General features: G+C 36.6%; 1 protein-coding gene across 29 annotated transcripts in view; it reads right to left on the reverse strand.

Annotated features, from left to right (window-relative positions):
• Positions 1-24,612, reverse strand: part of RIMS1 (regulating synaptic membrane exocytosis 1) — a 340,605-nt gene that overhangs the window by 19,649 nt on the left and 296,344 nt on the right. For 18 of the 29 annotated variants that reach the window (XM_042803089.1, XM_042803063.1, XM_042803062.1 and 15 more), the window contains one exon: positions 23,851-24,083. The exons of 10 other annotated variants lie outside the window; for them this stretch is intronic. In XM_042803089.1, coding sequence (XP_042659023.1) covers positions 23,851-24,083 — 233 coding nt within the window. Of the gene's footprint in view, positions 1-22,962; positions 23,084-23,850; positions 24,084-24,612 lie in introns of those variants that run through there. One more of the 29 variants, XM_033002693.2, reaches the window with a different exon arrangement.

A 24,612-nucleotide genomic window follows, 5' to 3' on the forward strand; every position in this document is an offset into this window, starting at 1 on the left:
TGAAAAACAAAATACAGTTAAATGGAAAGATTTCTCTTCCAAAGATCAGTACAGTGCCATGGTAGGAATGAAATACTGATGTTGGTAGCTGCTCATGGGGGCATGTCAGCCCCCTGGGACAGGCCTTCAGCATGTGCATGGCAAAGGCTCTGTGTCCAGGCTGCCACGTTGAGCAGTTTTACACAAAGCGCTGCACTTAGGTCAAGTGTACAGAAGTTCCCTCCCACTCAGGCTCTTGCTCGAGGAAACTCAAGAGAGGTTGGAAGTTTAAATAAAAAACCCAGGAAGGGAAGGCTTTAATGCCATAGGCTCCCATAAAGCCCTCACTTTGGTTACAGCCTTCCCTTTTTTATGCTCCTTTTCCTAGTCCCAGGAAAAAGAATTCCTTATATTTCTTATTTGTATGATCAAAACCCCTTTCCGGGATTCTAACTTTTTGACCTGCTTTTCTGGATCTGTAGCAGAAAGGCTGACCAAAAGCTTGGCTTGTTCGTCTACCACTGCAGGAAGAGCAAATTCAAGCTCCTCTGCATCCTGAAATATTAGCCTTGGACTCTCTACAGAGTAAATTTTTCTGGGCAGCCTTCGAAGTGCCACACCTCAAAACAAACTGTCATTTAAACTTTCTACATTCCTAAACACAAACTTGCATGTTGTTTTTGCAACCTTGTTTGCACTCCTCTACTTTGTATCACCAACAGAGATCCCACAGAAGTTTCAGCTACAATAAAATACAGCCATACACTTCTTCAGCCAAAGCACCTATGCTAAGGTTTACTTCGGTTTTGAATTTTTATCAAAATGTGACCATATAAAGTCCCAAACCAGATACATTGCAATGACATACAGACCTATCTTTCACATTTGAGGTCAGCCCAGGTAACGGCTGTCAGGAGGGAGGCTAAAAACTCAGGAGAGGCTCTTTCTTTTGGTCAGCTAGAGTTCAATTCTGCTTAATGGCGGTCCTGGTGCAAAATTTATCTTTTTAATCAGCTTTTTATTCACAGTAGTAGTTAAGATAGGTAAACAGTGAGCGAGCACAGTTGCTGAGTGTTTCTGTTTTAAAACAGCTGTTTGTGGCATTATGTTCAAACTGGTTTACATTAGTTAAAGCAGTCATTATGTAAAAACACCTACGGACTTGGGCAGTGGATCTGTGCTAGATAAACACCACATAACTGTAAGATACAATTGTTCCCTTTGCGTTTATATTATTGAAAGTGGACAACTGTACACAAAGACTCAGTTTAGAGACAGATCGTTCATCCAAACTTCCAAACGAATGCTCCGGCATAACTCTGCTATGAAATCTTAAGGTTTGCATCCAATATTGCTGGTTTATGTCCATTATCAAATATGCACGGAGGAAAATTCCACTGACAAGACGCAAAGGTTCAACTGTGCTGCAGACAGACGCCAGCACAAAAAATCGCCACAACATCAGTATTGCTCTGATTACTGGGCAAGGTAGGGAGAGATGTGAGATAGCAGGATTTTCTGTAACACCTTGCCTTTTGCCATTAAATCCAGGTTATTTTTGCAGGTCACTATGGCTGCCCATTTCTCATTCTCCTCAGCTCTCCTTCCTGGGTTGCAAACCTCGGTTAGCAAGGAAGCGCTCGCCTCTCTCAAAGGCAAAAGATATGAGACAACAGTCAACAGACAGCAGGCAAAAAGGGTATCGATACAGTAAGAGTTGTTCTGTGTTTTCTTTGGTAAATTATGCTAAATTTTTATTACAAAGCAAGATTTTTTTATTGCGACGGTTGGCTTCTGTGGTAATAGATTTCTCATATAATTAATCTGTTACAAACATGGGAAAAAGCTAACAAAAATATAAGCACAAGGAAGAATTAGCAATGTATTTTACATTAATATTTGAGAGCATCTGAATTAGAGCCAGTAAATATAAGCAGACAGCGAGTGTTTACCAAATTCTAAAGCCTTTTCAAACACAAGGCAGGATGAGATGGAAAAAGAAAATGAAACGGTACTAATACAGCCTATTTCTACAGGAGAAAACAACTCCCTCCCAGACTTCTAGTTCTTTCTGAAGTGAAAACACTTCCAAACCTCTATGCCAACTAAAACACGGGGTTACTTGAACTACAATTTTTAATGCAATGGTGCAGGCATATTAGTAAGGTTAATGTCTTGAACTAATACAATATCCACAAACGCTGCTCCATGTATGCTAATAATGGACACTACAGTACAATATGAAGCTAATTTCCAATACTTCCAAACTATTTAACAGGCCATTTTCCTCTTTTCATATTATCCAAAAGCAGACCTTAAGATTGAGCATTAAATTTTCTTGCTGCTTTGATACAGTGGGCGCTGACAAACCTATCACAGGTGAAGAGATGATAAGCATTATAAAATAAACTGCGTAACAGAAATTGCACATGAACATCGGCACCGAAGAAAAGGAGAAGGGGTAGAAGAAAATCAAACAGCTCAGTATGAAGAGAAACTTTGAAATCCACATTTTAAAAACAAACATGAAAATCTACAATAATCAATCAGCCAGTCTGAACCACAGATTTCAAAATCTGAATTTACTTGCAGATAGCTTATAGAAAGATGGCTCCCCAGAGTACATGACATAACATGAAAATAAACCAAGCAAACCTTATGTTTATGGTCCTAGACTTACTATTGGTTAAACAGAAACTTGACTTTTACAGTAATTTTAGTCTCTATCTCAGCATAGAATAACTCAAGCCGAATAGTACTACATCTTTCCAGGGATTTCAATATCTATTAGCTTATGGATGAAGAACATAAAATACAAAAGTAGAGCAAACTTGTCTTTCATAGCAGGATTACACCATGGTGCTTGAATCTTGCAGAGCTAATGGTTTGAAGGTCAGGCTCTTTGGAACAGATGCACTAATCTCTTATTTGTATATTACACAAATTATTTCAGATAGCAATTTTTCTTGGAACCGACAGATCAAGCTCTATCTGCTGCTGAGGATTACTATGATAATTAATGAGAGTGCTTCTTTTTGGGTGTGTTCACCATGTGAGAGGTTAGCTGGTTTGAGTACAGGTTGCGATAAAAATAGCAATGGCCAGTTAAACAGTAGGCAAAAATAAAACATGTAAATTCTTTGCAGGTAAGATGTTGTCAAAATAAAGACTAAGCACAATATATGCACAGAAAAAAAGATTGTTATATACAGTATAAATCAAAATCACGTAACGTAAAACTTAAGATCAAAACACATTCTTGCTCTGTTATGAAATACTCTTTAAGGAAACATGCAATTGTGTTATTATAGCCTCTATATCACATTTCAAAAATCCGTGAGTACAACTGAGTCTAACATGATGGAATACTGGAGAGAAAACAACAAACAATAACATGTACATAAACCCTGACTCATTCATATAAAATTGGTATTACTACCTTCTTGAATAAGTAAAGACTGGATGGATATAATAAAACTAGCTAATTGGCAGGTACCTTCTGATAAAATAATAATGAAAGATGACATCAAGAGCACACAAATATCACAAAAGTTTGGGAAGTTCCTTGATAAGTTAAAAGTTAAAGCTATTGCCAGATAAAGAAACAATATAGAAGTGACTTTGAATAAGCTGAAGTAACATACATAGTTAGTATAATAACTATTTTAGAGCCTTTAAATAATAATGATTATATGTTATTAATACATCATCTTTAGACCATGAAAAATATCGAAACTAGCATGTCAGGTATTAGAAAGGATATTTTTGAGAAGGAGACTGCAATCACAGGATTTACCCTACCCATTAGTGATGCAGCACTGAAGATACACAATGAAGACAATCTCCAGTTTCTTTTGAAGTACATTTTGATGTGCATTTCAGTGGCAACAGGGGCCAGTGTCACTGAAAGATGATTCAAATCTAAAAATTATTTTACTTTATAATTCTTTGATACAATGTGCCTGATTGCATGCAGTTTCCAAAAGAATATATATATATATTCACAATATCTCCTATTTTCCTCATCTTTAGATACATGTATTTACTTTTTAACAAAAAGAATATATTCTAGAAGAAGATTTAAGGCATTTCTCTCAAGTCAAGAACTTCCATTAAATAGTCAGAAAAGTTCTTACAATAATTTATGTTTTCTTGCACATAAATTTTTAAGTAAAATCAATCTTTCTCACTATTGATTGGACACAACTGTCCAGTGGTGGTCTTTCTATGAAGACTGCATTATGTGTATGCCAAGCTGGGAAGGAGAAAGATGCACAATAAAGACCAAAACATTTTCAAATGCTTTAACTTTTCTATACATTTTTTTGTCATCTTCAGAGGAACTCTGGGCTACACAGGCTCATCAACTATATCAAACTAAATATAAAAGCACAGGTAATTTAAAACAAATCCAAAGTGCATGATCCTACTGAATATTTTCTTTTCCTCTATATGTGGAAAAAATGGGGTTTTTATGTCTTACATTCTTATTCACAAAAGTATGCAGAATTTTCACCAAGATCGAAGTTCATCATGTGTAGACAGATCTCCATGGGACTGCTCCCTATGAAACATACATAGGACTGGACCTCACCCTCATCTAGACACTTAATGTACCATATTTACATAAAACTTCCAGTGTTTTTGTAATGTGACAATATGGTATTTCAACACTGAGGAAAATAATGCACTTTAGAAACCAAAGTCAACATTCCCAAAAAATCCTGTTTCAGCACAGTGGTGCCCAAAAATCTGAAATAATTACAACTACCCAGCTACTAGTATATGATTTACATAAAATAGTATTATCTTTTAATGTAACTCACAATCCATGAGTTTATAATATGTTCTGTTCTGGTCATCCCAACAACACAATAATAAATAGAAACCAACCCAGAATCAGGGTGAAATTCTGGTCTGCTTTGCTTCAGAATTACAAAGGGAAAGGAAAACATATGGTGTACACTTAAGTGATCTCCTCTCATGCCGTCTTCCTGTTCAGCAAGGCAGGTAACCACAGTATTTTCAGGTATTTTGTATAGTTAGCTTATGACAGTGATAAGCTATTATTTTGATAGAAAAACTAGCAATTTGAATAAAAAGATCTTGTTACAGACAGTTCATCACTCTGCCACCAAGCAAGATAACAAACGTCACCGTGCTATGTTCTAAAGTACAACACATGAGCTGAAAGAATCGTCAACAGGATGTGAGTATAAACATACACATTTTCAAGGCTACCCAGTGATGGATGAATCTATTTGTAATTATTTTCAGTTAGTTAATGAGCTGTTCATATATCTTGTGCATTTCCTCACAGTTCGACTGAGTTCACCAGACTAAAAGATTTTAGGGATCTTCTTACAGTGAAGTCCTGACTCGGCTTGTGACCAACATAACTTTTACAATAATATCACTAAAATATGTTAAGTAATCAGGTACTACTACTTGCTCATTTAGCTAATTTTACGCTGCAGAGAATGATATATTGCATTAACCTTTAAAGCACGTCCTTCCTAGTAGAGTATTTAATTGAAATTCCCCAACTGGAAACATTCTCACTAAGGAGGAGACAAGAAATGAAGATGCTAAATGAAGCCAAGAATGAATGCATGCACAACCCACGTTATATCCAAGCAGCACAGAGGTGAGTCCTACATTAACATGTTGTAGGGATCAAACATTATATTGCTTTCAACCATAGGTTCCCATTTCAAGAAAGCTAACACTGTTCTAGTTTGTATGGAAACATTATTAAACATGTTTAAAATGTAAGTGATGTTTAGACACGCTTTATGTAAGGTCACACAGAATCTTTGCTTAAAACAATGTCCCTAACTAGAGACTACATACAAGTGCTCACACACATACATGCACGCTCTGTGGGCACTCTGGGTTGTTTCTTTTCTAGCACCATTTCAACGAGATTACTATGTCTCCTATAATGTGCTCCTGGGTACTTTAAACAGTCACAAATATTTTTTAATCTGGTAATTACAGTCATAAATTTTTAGGAAGTCTTGGCTCTTCTGCAGACTGTGAGATTTTCAGTAGGTTACTTTGAGTCTTGAAGTTTGATCCTCATGAAAATGGGACAATGGCACTTACCGTTCCTTCGTAAAATGCTTTAAAGTCTGTGACTGCAACAATGCAAAGAACAAAGAACCATCACTACTATCAAAGAGGTTTGACATGAACGATAAAAGTCAGAACATAAATTAAAGAGCTCATAAAGTAAATTGCGCTACAAAGTAAAGTTCAACAGTATGTGATTATAAAGTAACCAGAGCAGTTCTTGCTCCAGTTGGGATTCCAAAATGATTGCTATACTGCTACTGCAACTCTGAACAGGATAGAAAACTTTGGACAACAAACAGAAAAAAAAAAAAAAAAAAAAATCTGCAAAAGGTCATCCATTTATTCTACAGAACAGTCTTAAAAGGTTACCAAATTCTTAAGCCTTGTAATCAATGGGATTTTTAAACACCAGGCTCTCAAGAGCAATTGATTTCTTAAAAATAAACATATCTCACCAACAAGGAGAATTTTTTATGCATAAAGAGAAACTATCTGTGCATGTAACATGCTGACTAGCATGCCTGTGGGAAGAAGGAAGGTCTTCAAGTGGAAAAGGAGTGCTGTGATGCAAAGCATTGAGGTTCATTTCTCAATTTTGCAACTTCATTTCATTTACAGTTCTTTTACAAAACACTGATGATCCTACTTCTCTATGGCACACAGCTTCTGTCGTAAGTATTGCCAATATTGTAGTGATGGGTACCACATGAACACAGATAAAGAGCAAAAGGTGAGAAGAAAGTCAGGAGATAGTGTATCTGTCACTCTAAACTGACATCATTCAGCCCTCTGTTTGGGACCAATCATTGATCCAACTGGACATTTGATTTACCTTGCAGTTTCTCTTCCTCACTTTCAACTCAACTGAAGTTCATGTTGTCCAAATATTTCTGCTCTTTCAGCAACAGACTATTTGCAATTATATGTGAAAAGTAAAATTAATACAATAGTAAGAAAGCACAGTATGAACAAAAACATTAACATGTAAAAGTTATCCCCCCTAAAAGTTATCCCCCCTAACTAAGATAGCATATTTATTGCTCATTATACCAGCACCAAACACATGGCAGCTCTAGATGAATAACAGCACACTGTAGCGTGCTGTGCTCTCCAACTGGCCTTTGAAGATGAAAAGCATTATCGTATTCCCAGTTTGTAGAAACTGGCAGTGTCACATAAGAGAAAAAAAAGTCATATTTTCGTTAATGGTACACTAAAGAAAGAATATTATTAGTGAAAGTACTTACATTTTCATCATAAACAAGGTATCAGAAGACAATGCTGTTATTACATATTCTGCCTGATGGATGACAATATATGAAAGGCTTGGACCATGACAGTTGTGCTGAGAGTGCAACTAATTACAGTTACAATAATATTACAACTCACGGTGTCGTTTCCATCTACACAGTTACTAAATTTTCGGTTTGACTGAAAAGATTTATACCAATTACATAATATTAGTTTTGATTATGACATTTGCTTATCAGAAAAGGTAAGATATTTAGAGAGACCAACAGACATAAAACTGCCTTCCCTTATTTCTTCTGATTTGATCACATTTAAAACTATTAACCAATGAACTTCTTGAAGGCTTTTGATGGCAGTACTTTTATTCTACGGCTGACAATCTCAGTATCTTTTATATAAACATATTAATGGCTCCCTTCACACAAACAGTTAATATAAAAATATAAAGTGTACACACACATATATGTAAGTCTTGATTAGCATTCACATAGAGACTTAGAAAACTCTGACTTTACATCTGCAACCAAATCCTGCTGCTCTTACAGGTGCAATCAGCAGGGCAAATGAGAGAAAATGCTTAAGATGTAGACAATTACTCAATCTCAGTAAAATCATTATCTAATCTCCTACTTAAGACAGCCATACCAGTGAAAAAACACCCCCTATTTAAAAAGTGGTAATTTCACTGTAGGTGTGCCAAAGGCACTCCTGAATATTAATTAGAACTTTGCAATCATGCAGTGAGATGAGGATCAAACCCAGCGCTGTGACACAGTTTGCTTATTGCATGACAAGCTGCAAGAAAAAAAAAAGTGTCTATTTTGTGTAGTTCAGCAATTGGGTCATTTCTTAAGTAAGATCTCTTCTATCCAGGCAACGCTGCCATGTGCCTCTCCTCTGTGCAAGGGGGGCAAGAGAAAACCTTGCATAATTCAGGGGATGAAGGACTGGGGTAGCTGAAGCCCTTGCTACTGCCGGCCTTTGAGGGGGAACCAAGGAAAGGGCTGGGAGTAGAAACAAAGAAGGCTGTGCACAGGCTAAGTAGGACTCAGCTCACTGAACTTTATGTATCTGTAGATGCTGTACAGGAGCCAGTCACACCACAATCCTTTTAGTGTTAGTCACACCACAATCCTTTCAGAGCATATAGAGAGAAACAGACATTTTAGCGTGTAGTTCATTTTTACTATCTCAGATATTTACTTGAGGATGGATAAGCCATGTGCAGAAGTGTACATTTATCTCTGCTGGCTAGAAAGCAAGCCTGAAATGATGAACTGACAGCTACTTTGTGGATACCTACACTTGCTCAGATGAACCCTACACTTTGTGATTATTGCTCCTGGTCTGCTTCTTTGAAGAATGGTGCCTCTCTAGTAGTCAAGGGCAGGGTTCCTGCTCTCTATCCCACAATCCCATTCCAGCTCCTGAAGAACAGCTCATACCATAAGTGGCATTGAAAAAGCCTGATGTGAGAGAGAGGTACCCATGGGATTCCTTGAAGAGATAAGCAGGGTAAGTGGGAATTAGTGGCTGGAAGTTTTGTGCTCAAGTCTTTCTAGATGCAGCCTCAGATTTTTTTTTTTATTTTATTTTTTTTAATCCAGAGCAAGCAAAGCAGTGAAAGCAACTGTCACATGCAATAGAATGGTGCCACGTAAATGAAACAATCCATGATGTCAAGTATTCGGTCACCAGAATTTGCACAGGAAGATTTGTTTCTGGGCCACAATGACTAGGACTGGAGAGGGGCTTTTTAGGGGCTTTCTGCCCTCTTCAGAGTATTGCCCTGCCCATTAGTAAACTTGAAGTGGTATTGCAGCAGCCTGTTACAATCTGGAGCCGGTTACTGGGAAAAGTCACTCTTCTGAATATTTGGGGAACTTGGTCAGATGTTTAGAAACACATGTCCCAAAATAAATGCAAGACAGTTTAATGGACCTGGGATTTTGGCTGTGGTCAAACTTTGGACCAGAAACTACTGTGGGGCAGACTGTGCGAGCCTGAACCTTGGCTAAAAGGGGAACTTTGGGATCTCATCAAATGTCTTGCCACTGTTCCCAAGTTGGCCATAAACACGTCTGTCCCCTTGAAGCAGAGTATAGGGTAAAGGCCTGCACCCAGGCATGGAGCATAAAAATGTTGCCTGCACAAAAATAAACAAAACCGTATTTCCAACTGTGTAAGTGCTGTTATAGTAAAACTATGAACTGCTATTCAAACCCACCACATCTTCTATGTCACCTTCTCAGTCACTTTTTGTCCTGGATTCCCCAGTCAATGACAATGGTTCATCTGTTAACAGCTAAATCCTGATCTGTCTTTATAATCCCTGCATAAATGTATCAAAGTTGCCTGTTTCAACACATACTAGAGATGATAGCTCTCTTCTTGCTGTGACATGAGCCTGTTGCCAGAGCTGTGCATTTTTTCACATCAGAGGATAAATAACTCTGATACAAATGGAACTCAGTTCTGTCACACACAGCTCTTACAGCGGTTGTGCCTCACAAGGGCCATTACTGAGACTTCAGAGAAAGAGTTTGGTTACTAGATTAATTGGACTCTGTGTGTGACCTTTCTTAAGTGACCACTTCACAGTTCTGTGGAGTACCTCTACCTAGGCAGAAGAATCTGGTTCTTAACATCTTATACCTCTAAGGTAAAGACAACCGACTCCCTCAAAATGTTTTCCTGGCAAATTATTCCTTTCTGATCAATAAACACTAAAATTCAACAGAATACTTTTAGTACGCAAAAACCAAGCTAATCCTACTGTGTATACACCCTGGAGTTTGTTTTCAATGCCCCTTGAACATCTTCCCCCATTAACATTTTAGTCACTGGAGTCCACACTGAAGAAAGCAGATGAGCCTTGTCAAAGAAATTCCCCAACCCTGCCCTGACCATGAACTCTAGAAAAGAGCTGCTCAGCCATCAGGAGAAAAAGATGGTTGGTAGGATAATTTTCAAAGGGAGAGTGATGGGTGAAACTGATTTACTTTTATACATAAATCCTAGGTCACATCTATATCTAATTCAGTGCTTCAGTCTGGCCGCACTCTGAGAGAGAACACTTTACACCATCAGATCTAATCAAAGGGCAGAGCTATAAATAAAGCCATCAACAGTCACGTGAAACCAAAACTAATCAAAACAGCAGCCCCTGAGATTCCTCCTTGGAAGAGCTTTTTGGATATTTTAACCTGCTTTATAAACAGGAAATCCATTTGCACATACCTGTGTTAAGATAATTTATCAATCTGACAAGGTCTGTTCTGAGACCAGAGAAATCATTACAAATAAATGGATTTCCAAGAGACTGTTTTTTATCCCAAAGACACAAACTCTCCAATTAAAAAAAAAAAAGGCAAACAACTTTCAATACTGTTTCATGCTGGTATTTTACAAGCAACATTTAAAATCAAAGTAAGTTACCCAGTTAACCCAAGCTTCAAAACCAGAAGCTGGGTGTCTGTTTTGGGCCGCCAGTCCATCTTATCTAACCACGGAACTTCTGTGCTTCTCAAGTCACAGAAGTAAAGCAAAGCAGAAAGACAACTGTTTCCTCTAGGCTCAGCATTAACCCCCTTGGATGCTCATTGTCTGACTGCACTCGGGAGCTGTAAGACATGAGGGAACTGGAGAGGAGGCAGCAAGAGCGCTCAAAGGAGAGTAAAGCAGGTTTCTCCTCAGTACTGAGAGTGTGCAGGGGCAGTATCTCACACTGACTTCTCATCAGACTCTTCTGCCTTGGTTTCTTTCTTCAGTAATATAAAATCTTGCATTTTTCAGAATCTAGCAGGAATGGGTGGGCAATTCTGACTAGTCAAACTTTCATCACACAGGGAATTTATGTGGGGATTACCAGATAGCTAAAGCTTCTCAGAATAGCATCCCATTGCTAAGATTCCTTGTAAAGCAATGCTTCTGAAGCTACTAGGCACCAGAAACTGAATTTTTGCAATATGAAAAATGACTATATCAGTAAATGAAGTAAATTTTATATGAGCGTGTCTGTGAGCATCAAGGACTTTTATAAATACTAAGTAATTTCAAAGCAGTTCTCAAGTAACTTATGAAGATAAACAAACACACAACAAATCATCGAAAAAAATACTGTAGTTTACTCTTTCAGTTCTTTGAATGTCCAAAGTCTATGACATGGCAGTTAAATATTTATAGACTTCAGTCTGAAAATCTAAACAGATTCTCAAATTTTAGTAAATTCAAGCAAGTTCAGGGATGAACCTTCCAACAGAGACCCAGGTATGTATAGAGGCAGCATGTACTGCTTACTGAAGTCTAAGCAACTAACTATATTGAGGCCTATACCACAGGAAACAGTAATTCAACTTCAATATTGCACAGAATTTTCATGCCTTACTCACAGTAAGTTATACCAAATAACTGATATACATAGCACCTAACAATGCAATAGAAAACAATACAGATTTAAACAAACTTAATGTTTTACACTGTTGGTCCCCTTTTGGAATTTGCATGACCATCACATTCTAAAAACTGCACATTTACCAAAGAAAAGAAAAGCTGGCATAACATTCAAAATGCTGATGAAACTGTAAACATATGCCACAGTTGTTAAAAAAAATATTTGCACTTTGACAACATGCCAATGACTAAGAGACCCCAACATCTCTAGCTCGCTGGGTTTTTTTCTTCGTCTTTCTTGGTAATTTGAAGAAAATTTAGCAGATGCTACTGGCTACTCAAATGGAGTAGCTAAAAATCACTGAAAGATTAAATTAAACACTTGAAATACCAGTATATGTACAAAGAAAAAAAGGAAGATAGTGTAAAAATAAAAGAACATATTCAGATATAAACATCTGTTAAATTCTCACTAGTTTCTGATTGATTTCCTTAAAAATAAATCACACCTGGTATGTTTTGATGAAAGTAATTCACATGCATAGAGAGCAGTCGTTTCCATAGGACAAACTCCACTGCTCCTGAGCAGTGTTTACGCATGAAGTGCAAGCGGGTGCCACTGAAGAGCCAAGCTTTGTTCTGAAAAAGCAGAAATTCTTTGGGTGTCTCAGCCCCTTTTTTCCGTTCTCTGTGTATCAGATTGGTTGGCAAGAAGCAAGTTTGGACTAGAAAGTATATGATGTGCTTGTTTTCATCTCTTCTATCTTTGTTCTATTTTAAGACTTGCCAAAGTGGTTGTTACTTATGTTAATTTAATTTATATGTCATCTAAAATATGGAGAGGACTCTGGGCAATAAATGTTACACAAGTAGAGATCAAATTCCTTTGTCATACAGTTTACATAAGAGTGCTGCTCCTTCTCTTCTTGGAAACAGAGTCAACATTGCACTGGTTAATAGCCCTGGCTAGCAGATACACTGCCAGAGTGATGCCTGCAGGAACAAGGCCAGTGACTCTCATTTATCATCTGTCCTCTCCTGTCCTGCAATGTTGCTGTGATCTGGGTCTCTGTAAAACGTATTGGAGAAGGGAGTTGCATTTTGGACTGTACCTTAGCTGTGCTCACAGAGAAGACTTGTGGTGCAGGGTGGCTGCTGCCCAGACTCTTCCCTATTCATATGCAGAGATCCTGCATGGGGAAATAATGTACCAACATGGCTCTGCAAAGCTGAGTGAAATTTTTCAGCTGAATATTTTTTTCAGAAAAAGAAAAGAAAAAGAAAAAATAAAAAAAGGCGATTCAGCAACACTGACACCTGCTCTGTTTGATGCGGTCAGCATTGTTTTAAAATGTCAGTCATATTTATTCATATTTAAGGAAATATTCAAGTTGAGAACTGTGCCCTTTCAAGACAGACATCATAAACTGTTAGATTTGAAATAGTATTTCATCCAACTTAGTAACTTGGAAAAAAACCTTGAAAAATATTTTTTTTTAAAAAATCCCATGAACATTTTTTTCATAATTTTACTGAGTTCTGCATATTTTCATTACATATGATACACAATTCAGAGTATTTAAGGGCCGTTATCTGTATTGCAGACTCTATTAGTCACATTATAGATATGTATACAGATTTTTTATAAATACATTAACATAATCACCTGCAATAAAAGCAGCAAGCTTAATCATCATCATCATCATCATCATCATCATCACCATCCTTGAAAATCCCTTAAAACACCTGTTGATCCTCCTTTTTGTCTTAGGTTATGTTTACTGCTTTTCGATTGGATTCTGCTGCTAACAGTTCTATTCCGAGCCAAAAAAATTACTGAAAAATCCCTCAAAGCTCATCTTCACATTCACATGTAAAGGTGCTCAATGAGATAAAAATAATGTCTCTGAATCTAATGAATCTTTGCATTCAGGTAAATGCACTTTTTTAAAAATCAGCTTGACAATATCTTATTATCAAATGTATGATTATCACACATTTTTATAAATGTTTTATAAAAAAAACAATTAAGATTTTAAAAAGTCAGTTTTATTTTCTAAAAGATCTAGAATTAAATAATTTCTTGCCCCAATGGATGTTGAGATATGATACTCATATTGGAAATACTGTGCTGAAATCAAAGAAGAATATCTGCCCATATTTAGATGCAAAGACCCCTTTTGTCTTTGACTGGAGCTACACTGAAGCTACAAGCAAGCAAACGAAACAATAAGTGTTATCTGTAAAAGAAATGTGCAAAGAAAAATTTCAGTTGTGTGTTTGCAAGGAAGAATTAAAAATACTTAAAAATATTTTTTAAACTATTGCAAATTCTTCAGTTACATAAGAAAAATAATACAAAAAATGGTTTGTAAGAAAAACTATCATGTACTGTCCAGATTTCAAAATTTCTCTTTCTACAAAATATTTTGATCTGCTCTCTGTAACTCTGTGTTACATTTACTAAAAGTACTATGGAAAAGGGCATAGTGTGAGAATCTGCAAAATTCAGCAAAAAATGGTGACGTTAACAGAATCTTGAGCAGCCATTTGAGTACAGAATTGTATATGACAACTCAGTTTTGCCCCAAACTTCATCTAGTCACTTGGAACAGCCTTGTGAAGGACATACTGCAGATTCAGCTATTTCTATTCTCAGTTTTAAACTAGAAAGCCAAAGCTCCCAAATCAATACTTAAAAATTGACTGAGTTGTTTATGCTGAACAGGCTATCCATCTCATTCAAATGAAAATCAAAGTTTATGTTAATTAAGAAAAGGCCTGCTTTGGAAAGGAAAAAATTGTAAAATTTCAGGTCTATCAAAATTAAGCTAGATGATCTGACTCTAAACAAAGAGGGCTTTATTCTTCTGTGAGACAGGAACTCATTTCTGTGGCAGAGAATGAGAATGTTTTTCCTCTGGATGCCTGCCGGTACTCTAAACCTTTCTACAACATCCCAGAAATTCCAGAAAGCCACAAACTGTGGACTCGATCAGGTAAGAAGTATATAAAGAGTAACAAAATTCAAGTTTAAGGCTGACATTCTCTTACAGATAGGTCCTTATGTAGAAATGTTTAATGTGAAGATAGCAGACTTTTTTTCCCCTCTTGAAAGTACTTTGCCATTGCTCTATTTCCTTTTTCTGTCATAATTTTGACATTATTTCAACTCAGTGTTTATACTTGCACAAAATAAAACTTGTTAATGCAGCGTGAATCAGATGGAAAAGCAAATAAAAATCCTCTTTAAACAAAGCTCACTTAAATACAGTCAGAATTATCAGTAGGTCTTTCCATAAAACATCTCATAAAAAAAATACAGTAGAAACATAACAGTGAATCTACACTTATTAAATGCATTTGACATATTTTGAAATTTTAATTCTACAAGATGCGTATGTCACAGCTTAACTAAAATCAAGATTATACTTTGGAAAGGAATAAATTCTGCTAAACCCCACAGTACTTATATATTGGAAATAGCCCAAAGTACATTTATTATCGCAGTAATATCTCTATTAAAAAATCTAGGGAGAAATCACAACTAGAAAAGTAAATGAATACTTTTGAGTACAAGTCAACCAACTACATAACAGCAGACAAATTCAAAATTTATATTTCAGGAAAAAGGAAAAGACCCACATGTAACACTAACTCAACAAAGTGGCGGGACTTTGAAAATACTAGCCCTTATTAGGAAATCTTTTGGAAGATGAGTAACTGGAACTGAATTATGTTTCTATTAAGGGTAGTGAATTCCTGAGCTAGACGGCAACAGTAAATAAAAGAGAACATGCTTACATTCACTCAATAGTTTCAAATAATTAAGTATCATTACCAGAACAAAGAGTTCCTCTTACAAAAATAATCAATTTTTTTTCTTTGTTTTTAATATTGTTCTTCATCCGCTTGTTCATTTCCCCTCTCCTGCTGCAGAAACATTTGGGTGCATGTGTGATTGGTATGAAGCTTTTGCTGCATTCAGGGGGGTGCTCTTTGCTGCCAGAGTGTCAGATTTAGAGCCCAGATCCTGTCATGTCCCTAAGGCACCATGACCATCCCTGCTGCTGCACTACAGACTTTTTTTAGATTGGCCGAAAGGAGAAATCCATCTTAATGTCAGTCTCCCTCCATTCTTCTTTTTGTGCAACAGAGCCATTGTCCTCAGATCACCACAACCACGCAAAGCTAGCTCTAATGTCCTGCTCTGGGAAAAATAACAACCTAGATAGGAAAGACTCTCACGGAGATAATACTGAATAGTCAAGCAAGGCTAAAGAGCGAGCTGCAGGCCAGACCACCACGCTTCTGCTAGGCTGCAGAAAGTTACTTTTCAAGTACATGCAGTCTAACGTTAAGGAGAAGATTTGCAAAGTGTGCAGACTTAAGATAACAAAATGGAGATATCTGTTGGTAAGGAAGCTCATGCTTAAGTGCCAATCATTCTTGCAGAGATAAATGCCCAAAGCAAGCAAATACTTGGAAATGCACCTCTACGACACAGTGAACAGGTGAATTACGCAAGACTAAACTAAACATGTGAGGTAACTGTATAGCTCTAAGACTCATGGTAATTCTGACTTCCAAGATAATTTTTTGAATCGCTCATTAGAAAATTTGAGATCTTGTAGCATTTCACCTGGATTAACAGGAGATGGAAATACAAAAGAGAAACATCAGAAAAAAAAATCGTATGAAACCAGCAATGGGATATTATGCTAGATAAGAAACAAAAAAAGGGCTGTTTCAACCCTAGCATGCTAAATGCTTTGAGAGGTTTAAGAGATCTTTCTCTCTGATCTGTTAGAAACTTTATTGTAATTTTGAGACAACTACAAAATTTATTCATAACTATTCTATACCTGTTTGTTCTTATATCACATTTTTGATGGTTTGCCCTTTAGCTTCAGAAACTCTTCTGCCTTTTTGATGCTTACTCTCATTGCATTCTTACAGAACAATCATATCCCTGCCCAACCTTCATTTTTACAGGCTGAACAAATCAGACAATAAATAATCCTCCAAGGTCTCCATTCTACCAACATTCATCATCTTGAATGCTGAGTGACCAGTATTCTGGATGAGTTGCCAGCTGTTCCTCATATATTTTCTTAGCTCTCCAAGGAAACACCTTGCCTGATGCACCCAGGATTGCATTTGCCTTTTCCCTGGCCAGATCTTATACAAAATTTACATTCATCCTGTGATTTTTATTATACCCACGTCTTCCTCCTCCTTCTATTTTTTCTAGATGACAGAGTTCCCAGATTACATCTGGAAATATTCATTAGTCATTCTGAAAGGAAAGATCTTGCAACCTACATTAGCACATTTTATCCAAGTTCTGTTATTCTAGTCCTCAAGTTTATCAGTCCTTTCTCTGTACCGCCTGTAAGTGACATACTTTGCAAACCAGCATCATCAACATATTCTAGCAGCATACACATTACCTCTCATTAAAATATTAATGAGATCTGCCTGTGGTTTTTGTCTTAGAAACTCAAGTTTCTAAGTAAGTACTCTCTGGTTCTTGTTTTAATAAAAACAGCTGATGCCTCCTCATGAACCAGTTTCTTCCTGACATCCAGTATTCCTTACTGATCTCCATGCTTTTCATCCAGTACAATAATAGATGATTTATTGAAATCTAGATAAAATAAGTCTTTTGAACTTTCGTTATCAAATACATGTAATTACATGTAATACATGTACTTTTCTTATCAAATACATGTAATTTTTCTAAATGAACACAATTTCTTTCACTACAGTAATAAAAAAATAACCTCAGAGGTTATGAGGTAAAAAAATATATGCTCAAAAATGAATCCTTGTAATTTTTTATAATCGAGACTCAATCAATCAAAATGAAATGTGAAAAAAAGGAAAAATCAAAAAAAAAAAAGCCTGACCACTGCAAGGAAATGTTGTCACGACACTTGTAAAAAAGTAACAACATTATGGAAAGAAGCAATGGCTTTCTCAAGAAAGACAACAAACAACCCCTCCTTATCCCAAAGGCTTCCACCCTCCAGCATATTTTATTTCTGATTTATTATCTGATTTATCTGTCCATACTCTCTAAACCTGTATGAAATCTCTTGTTGTATCATAAAATTACTACAAGGATGTACAGAAAATTATCCCTGCTGGCATTACCAAACAAAGATTGTGAAACTGAAAAACTGAGATTTTTTTTTTTTTTTTCCTAGCAGTGTCTACTCGGAAATAATGTAGCTCCAAGCCTGGAAGATTGCTTTACTCTGCTTAATTTCCATGTTTTCTGCGCAGTGTTATTTTTACCACAGCGCAGTGGTGCTTTCTAACACTCACTAAGTACCTCCCGTGAACCATCATATTCTCCACTACTAGAGGACATTTTGTGCAATGGATGGAGGTGTTTTTTCTAAATGTTTACCTAAACTTTGGACATCCAACAAAACCATGAGAGAAAGCATTCTTAAAATCAGTCTTAGAAGGTGAAATGTAGGGAAGTCATCTAGATGAAGAAGTGTTCTTAAAGCTAGAGTGAGCACAGAAAAGGAGCATAGGTATACTGTGGAGTATAAGATTATCAGGACTTCATTGCTCAATGACAATTTCCTCACTCAGATGACAGTATCTTTTCTGAAATTGGGAATTGGGAATTTAGTTGAAAAGAACATACAGAAAGCTGCTTCTTCAATGGGAAAATTACAGGAAATTACAGAAAATATACTGTAGCAAGGAATTCCACATGAGGACATGTAAAATTTTTTCATAGGGAAATACGTTATAAGATTCTCACATGGTTTTGTACAAGTTGCCAGTTACTTCCTGAGTGAAGCAGTCAAGGTATTTAAAGATTCCTTCCAAGTATCCAGTTCACACATACATGTAAGTGAACAGAGTCCTTTTTCACTCTGTTTTTACCTTGTGACAGTACTTGATTTCTGCTCCACTTCATGGTACGTAACTTCTCTCTCAAATGTTAATGCCTATGGCTTCATTTTAGGTTACTGATGTTGAACTTCATGAACAGGAGATGGACAGCAAAGAACTTTGGTTCTTTTGTAAAAATATCTCATTGCGGTTCACACCATAAATATGGCAAGATATTTCCATTTAGAATAATGACTCAATACCAGTGTAATGTGAGACTGGAAAAGCTCCTTAGCTCTTCTCTGCATCTCTGTCACTCTTATCCGTTTTGAGCCAGTAATAGGAACAATATACACTATCCCAGGCAAAGTCTCACTTTTAACTTCTATGAGATCACTAATGTTTCTCAAGCAATGTCAATGGAAAACTAGTCAGAATACTGACATTAATGGTATTAAACACCTTGGAAAATAAAAGCAGCCTCAAAGAACTCTTATTTGGAAAAAAAAAGAGCACATGTCTCAAAAGGCTCACCAGTCGCATCTCTGGTAGTTTTGTTCATATTTATCTCAAAGCTGGTATTTTCTGTCTTTCTATCTGTACGTGTGTTGTGGTTTTGGCTGGGGTAGAGTTAATTTTCTTCATAGTAGCTAGTATGGGGCTATGTTTTGGGCTTGTGTTGGGAACAGTATTGATAATACAGGGATTTTTGGTTACTGCTGGGCAGTGCTCGCACAGAGCCAAGGCCTTTTCTGCTTCTCACCCCACCCCACCAGTGAGCAGGCTGAGGGTGCACAAGTAACTGGGAGGGGACACAGCTGGGACAGCTGACCCCAACTGACCAAAGGGATATTGCATACCATATGGCATCACGCTCAGCATATACAGCTGGGGGAAGAAGGAGGAAGAATGGGACGTTTGGAGTGATGACGTTTGTCTTCCCAAGTCACTGTTGCATGTGATGGAGCCCTCCTGTCCTGCAGATGGCTGAGCACCTGCCTGCCCATGGGGAGTGGTGAATGGATTCCTTGTTTTGCTTTGCTTGCATGTGTGGCTTTTGCTTTACCTATAAAACTGTCTCTACCTCAACCCACGAGTTTTCTCACTTTTACTCTTTGATTCTCTCCCTCCTCCCACCAGAGGGGAGTGAGTGAGTGGTTGTGTGGGGCTTAGTTGCTGGCTGGGGTTAAACCTCAACAACTGGTTATCATGTTTTGAATATCTTAATTAAGCAAACGCTCCCAAATTATTTTGTAATTCCTTTTAAACTCTTACTCAATGCTTCTGAAAGAGGAGTTGGCCTCTGTTAGAAGTGGCTAAAGAATGAAAATTCTGTAAGTCCTTCAACAAAATTAACAAAAAGATCAATTAACAAAGATCAAGAAAAGTGTGCTCCTATGAGCACATGATCTTTCTGAACCCCTGTCTGCTAACCAGGGGTTAGAAAGCAAAAGGGAGGAATCCTTCACCTTCTGAAGGCATGCCTCTGCATGTACCAGCAGAACTGAGAGGGACCCAGGGATGGGAATACTTCTGTCCATCTGAGATAGAGCTTTTCCTTTTCTCCAGAACTCATCTCACTGGTGATACCCCTACCATTACTTCCATTCACTTTAAATGTCTAATTATGTCTGTTTATGGTATAAATTCTGTAATAAAACTCTTTCCTCCTATGGCAACAGTTTTTATCCCTTTCAAAACAAACCCAGAACCACAAATCAAAACACAGTATGATCAGTATCATCAGTCATTCACTGGTCAGGAAACTATAATATATGAATTTCTGTAGGGGAATAGAGTGTTGTATCACAAAATCAAGACAATAGCCAATGATTCCCTATCATAATCTATCTTCCTATCGTTTTCCTACGATTTGAAGCTTAGTTGATGTAATTATCTAGAAAATCTGCAGTTATATATTTATTTACAAAAATTAGGCTGGCAAAGAGGGTTATAAAAGCTGGATTTTAACTAAAATTGTACCAAATATGCCTGGAGCTATTTTCAATATTCTGTGGTCTTTCTGGGGGGTTTGCTGCATTTTTTTCCCTTTTACTGTTCTGTTCCTCTTTTTAACTGTGACAGCATAAGCAGAGCTGGATTTTCATTAGAAATACTGCTAGAAGATTACAATATTTTTTTGATGAACTATAAAATCTATCCAATTTGTGGGTGAAATGAACAAACCATAGTAAGTAAGGATTTTGTTATTACAATGAACAGTTACTAAAAGTATTATGAAATCTTAAACATAATCAAAAGGAAGGTGCAGCAGAAATATATACTTCTTGCGAATTTACATAAAAATAAAACCAGATTCTTTCACTGACAATCTTATAAGGCACAGATTCAGAATAAATATTTTCTAACAACACTGAACAACGGTGCACAAAATAATGTGATTACTGGTTGTTCTAAATCTAACTTGCAAGTGGATCTGCCCCATATATGCAAATAGGTCCATGTGTGTATATATATAGACACGTACATGCATGTACAGGCACACACATACACTTTTTCAACTGAAAAGAAAATCAACTTTTAGAAATAATAGCTACTTAGAAGCAGTTTCATACACACCTATTCTATTTTTATATAACATTAAACCTGTGCAGTATCCTAAAAGCAAGAATTATCTACAAAAATCGAATTCAGCCCATATTGACCATTTCTTCAAATGAAAAAAGCAAGATGGATGTTAACTTTACTGGTTTTGAAGACAGTAGTAAACTAGAATTTCAGATCTACATGTTTCATAAAAATACAGAACCTCTAATTTTCAAGAAATATCTGACCTTTTGTTTTATTTCTGATTTTCTATTTTGAGTTTCCAGGAGCAAACAGCTATATATGTTGTGCGTACCTAACCTACAATCATGCAAATCATAGGAAAAAAAAAACAATTTAAATTGACCAATTCAGGAAAAACTATGGAGGCCACACGTACGTTTCTGTATTTTTTATACTTCCTTTAAATTACATGCTCTGTGTCAACAGCACACCTTCAGTTACTGAAGATCTGCAGCAGAAGTTCATACCCAGCACCACCTTTTGGAGGCCCACAGCAGTTTTAAAACTTCTGAGTTTGGCTATCAGAACTATTTTCACATAATCAATTTTAAGGACCTAGTTTATATTATATTGCCAAAACAGATTTTTTTAAAAATTCTCAAGAGTGGAGCCATTATAAAGTTACTTAGGCACAGCACATTAAAATGAATTAGACCTTTTTAGATTTTTCCTGCCCTCTTGCACACTACAGGAAGGAAAGTGGGTCCCTCATTTAGGGCATGAGTATTTAGTTTCCAGCAATGGATTTTCTTTGGAAAACCTATCAAGGCTCATGTGCATATTGTTCTGAAAAATGCATTGATTAAACTCACTGATATCTGAAATAATTTAATTTAAAAAAATAGTGACTGAAAAAACATGCCATATTTTATTTGCTCTGCTTATACCACAGAGAGTGTTGTTTGCCTGAGCCACAGTAAGGCAAAGTAAATATCATTCTCAACTCTGCTTTACTATCTTGAATAATCATACTTTTCATATTTGATCTGCTGTTTGAGTTTTATTATAACTTTAGGCGCTCCACTCTTTGCAAAATTCCTATTGTTTTGAAATTTACACCAAGGAAAATTTGGAGAGCTATAGTATCTTTCTATGAAGAATGGGAACATCTGAGCTTTAAATAGATAATGCTGAGAAGTGTTTGGAAGTCACACTTTAGATTTTAAGCTATTTACTAACTTAATTGATAAGAGTGAGTTAGGGCTCATGAAAAGCAAATCATCCTATGTTTGGTACCCTCCTGTGCCTCCCTCTTAGCACACAGCCCTGCTTCCTGGTCAGAGATGGACTACTGAGTAAGATGGAACAAAGATTTGCTCTGTCACAACAATTCCTACTTTCATGAGATTTAGGAGCTAGAAAGGAATACCAGATCAAACCACAAAACCATCCTGTAAAATACTTAAAATATTTTGTTCTTTATAGTAAGCAGAGTAAAACTTCAACTTAAAATCCTTCCTATAATACAGTACCACTTTTTATTACTTTAAGAGCATGTCATTAATTCTGATGCATCTAAAATAACATCTTACTGTATCCAACTATCTATATTCAGGCAGAGTGCATTTTTGAGCAACACAGTATTAAGTACAGTTTCAGGCTTCAAACACGCCAACTACATCTATCATTTTGTCCAACTGTATGATTATACGCTTTCTGGCTTAAAATTCATAAGTGAGTTGTGCAGAAAAGTATTACAATCTTTTTGTTAAAGCTGACCAAGCTTTACATTTTGAAAGAATCACTTCTACTGCTCATCTGGCAATAAAAGAAAACCAAGATAAATGTGTGAGATATTTGATGATATTAATAAACAATATTGTTACTTACCTCAGTTTAGATTACCCTGACTATGCGAGAGGACTGCTGTAATATGTATGCATTCTATGCTAGGCTGAAGCTTTTCCTCTTTCTTTTCCTTCTTTTAGCAAGAAAGAACCCTTAGGGTCAGGTCCCACACCCACTGAAGACAAGAGCAAAAGTCTTCACTGGGGTTCAATAAGAGCAGGACAGGGACTTTAAAACATTTTTTTTTTTCCTTTTGTATCTTTCTGTATAAGCTTTTGTTCCTTCAGGCTATGCAGATACGAAGCTTTTAAGATTTCTGAAGTTGCAATAAAGAGTTGGAAGTCTTATGTTCCTAATGAAACAACATGCTGTTTCCTGATTTATCTGTAATCACTGACCCCAATTTGCCAGCGTTGTTTTTAAAGGAAAAATATTGGATTTACTCTTGATTAAGAAACCAAAGGTAGTTTCTAAAAACATATTTTTTGCCACTACAGGTACAACCTTTAATCTGAGTTACATAACTGCCATTCATTTGCTCAGATTTCAGTTCCCCCATTCGTACTCAACTCTTCTGCTAGAAGAAATTTCCTATACATAAAACACTGCTCTTAGCCAAACCATTATCCACTGCTGATACCCACATGTGTCTCTTTGCATTTCCTTCCCTACTTGTAAACAAGGCTTCTAAGAGATAAAAACATTTTTCATTTATCAGGACAGAAAGTTGTTATGGTACATATTCTAAAAGCCATTTGTATATTGTTTCTTGCAGATGCCTAATGATCAAGGAAAACTATTCAAAGCTGGAAAATCTTCTCTCCTGAGAAATCTATACCCATATACATGTAACACAGATGCCACAGATGAAAAAATGGTAAACCACGTTTGGTGAGAGTCCTGTTTCCAAAGAGCTTGTGTCTCACTCACCTGTTTGGCTAAGTTGAGATGTGCTTCTGCTCCTTCGAGACACTATGGCAACCACTTTGGCACTAAGGCTGGAACGCCTTTTCTTCCCACCTGTTCCAACCGTGCCGACAGCCGTGTCCGACTGACTCCCGTCATTGTGCTCCAGCTTATACATCTCTCCGCTCACACTTGTGCTCTTAGTGATTCTCCCTGAAGTCCCCATCCGTCTGCCTTGCATTTTAGGAGTAAATGTACTACAGTTACAAAGTAAAAACAAACATGTTAATTTGTCTGTGTAACAGCATTTCCAAAAGCCTTTTTTTTTACATATATAGGTAAATTAATTTTAAGTCTTGATACACTTTCAGTCACTTGGTTCACAAATAAAAGGTTAATTTGATGCTCCTCAGAGTATATATTTCCAGTCTTGTAATTTGTTCACTTCTTCAGGGGAAATAAATAAAATGAACACTTTGTCATGTTTTTCAGAGTGACAGATAGACACACAATGTTAAAGTCATGTGGAGCCTTCCTGTCTGTATCCCCAGAATACATAAAGCAATAAACCAGCAATTTTATGACCAAAGAACATGAATATGGGCCAAGAGAATATACATAGGTTAATACATGTATCTTATCGGCAGTGTCCACCAAAGCCTTAAGACTTAATAGATATGAAGATACCATCTTCTATATTTTCATACTTCACAGAAAGAAAGAATGTAACATGTAGTATTTTGTAGGTCTTTGCTCTCTCACTTTTTTAAAGGTAAATGCAATAAT

The sequence above is a fragment of the Tyto alba genome, unplaced genomic scaffold, assembly GCF_018691265.1.
Source record: "Tyto alba isolate M040663 unplaced genomic scaffold, T.alba_DEE_v4.0 Super-Scaffold_40, whole genome shotgun sequence".
Classification (NCBI taxonomy): domain Eukaryota; kingdom Metazoa; phylum Chordata; class Aves; order Strigiformes; family Tytonidae; genus Tyto; species Tyto alba.